The 7,292-nt window shown below is 33.1% G+C and overlaps 1 protein-coding gene across 1 annotated transcript; it reads right to left on the bottom strand.

Moving 5' to 3' along the window:
* Positions 1–4,805: 4,805 nt before the first annotated feature.
* LOC150033115 (uncharacterized) lies at positions 4,806–5,258 on the bottom strand. Its single transcript, XM_090306286.1, has one exon. It carries the CDS (start codon positions 5,256–5,258, stop codon positions 4,806–4,808), a length of 453 nt encoding a protein of 150 aa, XP_090162412.1.
* Between the last annotated feature and the right edge of the window lie 2,034 nt (positions 5,259–7,292).

The following is a 7,292-nucleotide window of genomic DNA, read 5'->3' on the forward strand; positions in this document are numbered from 1 at the left end:
ATTCCATTACATAAGTCCTATTTCCTTCTTCCCTCACGATTAGACAGAATATAACAAATGCTACTGAAAATATGGAAGTACTTCACATTTGGTTTTCTTCCTTTCCAGAGTTTATAGATAGTGACATCAGTGCCTGGACAAAGAGAAACCCTATTATGAATGTGGCATATTGTATTCAAGGCTTCTGCTCAGAAGTGTAGAGGAACCATCTTGGCATGCAGCATGGCATGGGCCATTTTTTATAGCGTACGGTTCTTCCTTTCAACAACTGCATTTTGCTGAGGAGTAATAGGAGTTGAAAACTCATGTAAAATCCCTTCAGAGGCATAAAAATCAGCAAAGTGAGAATTCTCAAATTCCTTCCCATGGTCACTTCTAATCCATATAATATTCTTCTCCTGTTCGCGTTAAATTTGTAGACATAATGCCTGACATACTTTGAAGGTGTTTGATTTTTCTCTAATAAATATTATCCATGTAAGTCGAAAGAAGTCATCCACACAGACCAAAATATACCGCATTCCACCCAAACTCTCGACTTGCATGGGACCCATAAAGTTGAAATGCAATAATTATAATACTCTCCTCAAACTACACTGAGCAACTTTCCTTATCTAAGGCTTTGACTTGTTTTCTGACTTGACATTCACCACAAAACGACTCAGCTTCAAGATACAGAGGTGGTATCCCACGAATGGCTTCCTCAGTGATGGCCCTTTTGATTGATTGAAGGCTTATGTGACTAAGATGTTTATGCCAAATTTCAGCTTCACTAGTTTTAGATGAATGACAAACATCTGTAGACCTATCAGGAATATAGTGATAACAACTGTCTGAAGATCGATCACCCCACATCACAGTCATGCTTTTATCTTCTTTTACTAAGCATTTGTCTTTGGAGAAGCTCAATTGATACCAATTGGGATTATCCACTAAGAATTATGGTAGAGCAGTTTATGAATGTCTACGCGGTGGACTTGATTTTACTGAAGATGATGAAAACGTGAATTCCCAACCATTTATACGTTAGAGAGACCGTTTCTTATTTTGTGCGAAAGCATTTTATAAACCACAGGCTAAAACAAGTGAAATCAAGGGACATTATTTGAATGCTACTGCAGGTACATGTGTAGAAATGATGAGATGAAAAAGGCTGTAATAAACCTACAAAAACATTCAAAATGTATATGATTAAACCCAGGTATTGTAGACATTCTCTCATTTCCATCCCCAAGCATTTTATTTATTTTCCATTTATAAAAAAAAAAAAACTCATTATTTATGAAGGAGTTATATAACATGCAACGGAAGAATTCAGAATCAATAAACACTCTAACTACACTTAATTTGAGTTTTAAACATGCTACTCATTGGAAGTTCATAAGAGGGTTTGAGTTACACTTTACCTTTGAAGAAAACTCCACAAATTCAATAAGCAATCCAAAAAATTGAGCTTGAATCTTTAAGTAGACTACCACCAAGATCTTCTCTACTAATTTCAAGGAGGATTGTGTGGTGGAAACACTCAAATTGAGCTGAATTTGGATGAATTTGATAGAGGGAAGAGGGTAATTACTTCAACAGAGGTCTGGTTCAAAACACAACATGCATGGCTTAATTCTCAGTCTTAAGATTCAATTTATAAGCTCAAATGATGCATGGATATGGTACTTGCATGGAGGCTAGCTCCAGCTTCACCAATTTAATGAACTGAAAATAGATTTTGGTGATTAACCACTCAAATGAGATAGTGGATTTTTCTAAATTTGGAAATATCCACTAAAACTCATTTAATCATTTTTTTAATCAAAATGTTAAAAAATGATTTTCTATTTAAATAAACTATTTTATTTAAATATTTAGTTTTATAAAATTAATTCAAATTAATTGATTTAAATAAAAATAATTTTAGTATTAATTAAAACTTTTAATTAAATTATCAATTTAATATCTTAATATTAAGTTAATAAAACACTAATTACACTAATGTGATTCAATTTCATATAAATATATTTAAATCACAATTTAAATATTAATAGATTCTCCAATTTCGTTTAATTTCGATTAAATTAACCGTTTCAATTGTATCGTATACAATTAATTGAAACCCTAAAAATGAATTTGAACGTTTCAAATTCATAACCCTAATTTCAAATTTCATCCAACAATACTCAATTTATTAATCCAATTTATGAGTTAATAGAGGGACTTAATGGACCTACAAATCATGAGCTCCAACGATCTGTAATAAATTAGTTAAACTCTTTAAACCGAATTAATTACTATTCGTTAACTATCAAAGCACACCACTATAGCTTGATAGTTGCACTCTCCTCACTGTAGATGTATTTCTGTCCATTTTGACCATAATCGGTAAGTCGATCCTTCACATGTTGTTCGTATTTACAGTTGGGTCAAAATTATCATTTTACTCTTATAAATGCATCTTGTTCCTTAAGCTCCCATTGACCCTCTATCGAACAACTGATTCATACTACCACTTATGAATTATGTTCCTCTCTACCAAGAGAGGCAGAGCCCTGTTGTTCAAGACCAAGAATCAGCACTTAAGAGAACAACCTATCTGCTAACCCTATGACGGGTAGGAGTGAATTCCATTTTGCAAGGCTATGTCCCCAGCTATCTATCCGGTCTTATCCCTAAAATGGGAGGCTTAGCAATGTTGTTGGACTATTCTCACCTGTGCAGATCAAAGGATAATCCCGAATAAATAGGAGTTCATAATTAGCTTAAGATCGAGTTACCCTAGGTCATTTTTGTTTGAAATAGTTAGTTTAACAGTATACAGTCGTTATAAAGAAAAGTGACTATTTCGAGGTCCAGTCTTATGCAAACTCATTGCATAGGATGCCCCACTCACATGTCTCTACATGAATGATCTGTGGATCACATCATTTGTATTAGCATACAAAATGAGCCACATCCAATAGTGTTACCAGGATGAGATACCCAATTTCATCCATATACTTATACACCATTTAGGCTATATACTATAACTTGATCCTATTTATGTCACCACATAAAGTTAAAGTATTTATATTATAGTCGTGGATTTTTTTATTAGATTTTCATAATAGAATTCAATCTCAAAAATTTTATTCAATAAAATCTCGACAATATTTTATTGATAAATAGAATGTTTAACACGAAATTTACGAACTGCGAGTTTTATGACATTTCCCAACAATTTTCTTATTCATCATAAAATGGATTGATCCTGCATAGTTGACTAATGTTGATTAAGTTTTTTGTTAATCCTTCTACCAATATAACGTCACAAAAAATAGGAAGGCCAAGTTTTGACAGATCCCTTTTACCTAACACCTTTCCTTTTGCCCCATCTCCAAAGGTTACGTGTCCAGATCCATAGGCCTTTAACTCAGATATAAAATATTTTTCACCTATTATGTGTCAAGAGCACCCACTGTCAAAGTACCAATCTTTCTTAAATGAAGTGTGAAGAGATGTAAACGCAACATATCAGGAAATGTCTTCTCGAGATTTTTCTTTGATATGTCATACGAGTTTATTTGAACGAACACTTCTATTTGGATGACTTATGGATCACATTCTAAAGAACGAGTGTCCAGATGGTTTATATGTGTTTCTTCCATAGAGATATAGATAGAATGGGTGAATATGCCCACCCTTTCCACAGTAGTGACAACCCATTTCTTAGGTCCTACAGTTCACAGGATTTGCCATTGACACAGGGTCATTTGGGTCAATTCCAAACTTGTGTGCCTTTTGGGAAAAACAAAAATAATTTTTGAAGAGGAAGAATCAACTTTATGAGCAGAATTCCCATGTCTACTAAAACTAACAACCTTTCTATTAGCAACTTGCTTCCTTGTGGTAAGAATCTTGTTGAGATCATCAGTCCCTGAGTTTAACATTCATTAATAGACTTGGACATTGACTCCACCTGTAGTTGAGAGGACTTCAACTCCTTCTTCAATTTAGAGATTGTGCTCAGAAGACGGTGGTTATCCTCAATTAATTTCTGAATTCGATCTTTCTGATACTCTAAGACAAGTAGATCTTCCTCCCACTTTTCATAAACTTCTTCAAGAGATAGGTTTCCAAATTGAGAAACAATCTGACTGGATTCGCAACATGCTTCATTCATCTTCACATTAGAGATACTGCCACGCCAGATTCATCAATTGATGTGCAACCAATCAGAGCCTGAATCCCATCATTAGATCCATTACTTGTGCTTGAATCATCATCTGATAGTGTACCAGAGTACCCTTTATTCCATCTCCTTAGATAGTTGGGACATTCGGCTTGGAAATGCCTAAAACCTTCACATTTTTTACATCTGAAATTACGATCCCTACCAATTTGACTCTTGTTCATTTCCCTTTCATTTTCTCTTTTACTACCAAACAATTTAGATTACTAGGATTGATGTTACCACTGTTGTTTCTGACATGTGGTGAGTTGTAATGACCAAGTCGCTTATTCAACCATTTTAGAACTTTTCCAAATTTCTCGGTTAATAAGGAAAGAGTATTTGCAAGACAGATACTCTTCACTATCTTTCCCTTTAACCTAAGATAATTCCTTATTTGTAGTCGTCTGTAGAGCTAAGCCTTTACTTTTCTTATTAGTCTTTTCATCAAATGTCAATTCAAAAGTGGTAGGGATCCAAACAGTTCATCTACTTTCATAGTGGAAATATCATTTTCTTCTTCAATGGCCGTCACTTACATGTCAAACCACTTTGGTAAAGATCAAAGAATCTTTCGAATAAATTTTTCTTCTGACATTTTCTCACCTTAAGCAAAAGATTCGTTAGCAATATCCAGAATGCGTACATTGAAATCAACTATTGTTTCTTCCTCCATCATCTTTAGAGATTCAAACTTTGAGGTTAAGATCTGCAGGCGAGATATTTTTACTTTATAAGTCCTTTCGTGGGGAACTTCTAGGATTTCCCAATCCTTTTTGGAAGAGATACAAGCAATGATGAGACAAAAGATGTTCTTATCGACCCCATTAAAGATAGCATTTAGAGCTCGCAAATTTTCTAAGGAGGTCTTGTCCTCTGATTCGATCCAATTTTTCTCTGGTTTGTAGACGACTTTGCCACTTTCATCAATAGTTTGTGCATGTGTCCATCCGGTCACAACCGCTTTCCAAGTCTTATTATCAATAGACTTGAGGAAAGCAGTCATCCTGACTTTCCAATAAGAATAGTTAATCCCATCTAGCACGGGTAGTCTGGTCATAGATCTACCTTCTCTGATTGGTTCCATAAGAGAGAGTAAAAAGAACAAAAAAAAAAAAAAAAATGACAGCAGAACCTGCTCTGATACCAATTGAAAAGGAGTATCAATGATGTTTAAAGGTTGTACGTGGTTTGTAAATGAAGACAAAGTTCTCAAATTGCAAATAAAGACAAAGTGTTGTACGTGTGTTATTTTAAGTTTTAAAGTGCCAAAGTATCGTACAGGTGTAATTTTAGACTTTAGACATGTCCTATAACCCATGATGTAAAGGATAATGGTGGCTTGCAAATAGCAGTCTCCTAAATCTATATAAAAGAGACATGGTAGATAGAGAGGGAGCAGAAGTTTTTGGAGTGAGTCTTGTATGAGTTTCTTTTGAGTACTTTTTCTTGAGAAAAGGAAGAACTTGTACTTGTAAAATTTCAATAAAAGTTCTCATTTTCTCCAAATTCTTCCTCTTTGAATTACCGTTATCATTTTCAATTTTCAATTTTCAATTTCAAGTAAGTATCTTCTCAATTTGGATTTCCCATATTTTCCATTATTAAAATAAAATAATTATTTGTTTATTCCTTTTAATAATTCCAACATTATCATTATTTTGATTTTCAACAAATAATTTTAATTTTCACATTTACATCAATTTCCTCATACCACAATTCCCATCACACCACTCATTTCTACACATCGCCATGTGTCATCCATGCATCACTACCACATCTTCCTCATTGCCACCACATCGTCGTGTGTCACCTTCAAATGTGCCCATGCATTACAAAATATCCACCTTCATATATGTTTATTTTAATTTCCATGGCAAAATGATATCAGAGCCAAGTATCACATTAACGGTTTATTAGCCTTTGTCTTATATTATTTTAAATATCCTTTGTGATAATAAACAAGTTTTCTTAATTAATTCTATTGAATAGCACTTTGATAAACCTTGTGTTCCCGACAGTAGACTCGTAAGACCGTCGGTAAGCTTGGTGTTCTAGTGTTGTAGAATTTTAGCATATTGATTATACGTCACAACAGATAATTAGAATATTAATAAGATTTTAAGCTTTAAATTTTTATTATCTACATATACTTTTTAATTTCATTAAGTGATCCACATATACTTCAATCATTAATGCTTGATATTAAAGTTCTCAATATGAATTGGGAACCACAAACTGAATCCACTATAGGCATATTTCGAATACATCACAAATTGATGCATAAAAATTTATCCCCTAAAGCTCTCAGAACTTCTCTTAGAGATCAAACCCTTCTAATGGAAGCTAATACTGAATACTCAAATACTTTTACTCCAAAAATGTTATCTTGGAATAAAATTACTCATAATCCCAAATGGAATTTAGAAGATGCCTTTTATACCATTGATTGAAAATCCAAAAATTAACCCAAATTGTTGAAAATAAAGATGGAAGTGCAGAAATATAATTTCAATATTCAAGAATAGAACTTCCTAGATTTTCTACTACTTCTGAACCTCCCAAACCAAGTATTTCTGTAAACCTTCAAGGAGTGTGATTTGATAATACAATACCACTAAGGATCCAACTTTATCTCCAACTCATTCTGATATGCAAAATTTTAATCAATTAAATGTTATTTCCAAACCATTTATAATTAATAAAATAGAACTAGATAAAAAATTTTGGTCGGACAAAAATGAACTCTTAAGAAATATATTTTTTGAATCCCTTAACAAAATTGAACAAAGTGAGATTCATGATGAATATTACAAAACAATGGAAAAACTCAAAATAAATATACATTTCTTCCATTCGATGAAATACAGGATATATTATAAAAACATTACATCTCCTTCATATCAAACTATTAACACAAATACTTCTTCTCCCACATGGGAGACTACAACTCCTAAAAGATACATAACCTTGACATATCCTCCTTTAGAAGAAATTAAGTTTCAAAATAACAATGATCAAGAAGTAATAGCTTCCCCCTTCAAAATGATTGATGTACCTGAAAGCGAAACAAAAGTACCAACATTAAAAGATA

This window comes from Benincasa hispida, chromosome 10, assembly GCF_027475165.1.
Source record: "Benincasa hispida cultivar pf3 chromosome 10, pf3_genome.v1.1, whole genome shotgun sequence".
Taxonomy (NCBI): domain Eukaryota; kingdom Viridiplantae; phylum Streptophyta; class Magnoliopsida; order Cucurbitales; family Cucurbitaceae; genus Benincasa; species Benincasa hispida.

Excerpts from the sequence above, each read along its gene's own strand:
- LOC150033115 (XM_090306286.1), bottom strand. The coding sequence starts at position 5,258 with ATGACCAGACTACCCGTGCTAGATGGGATTAACTATTCTTATTGGAAA.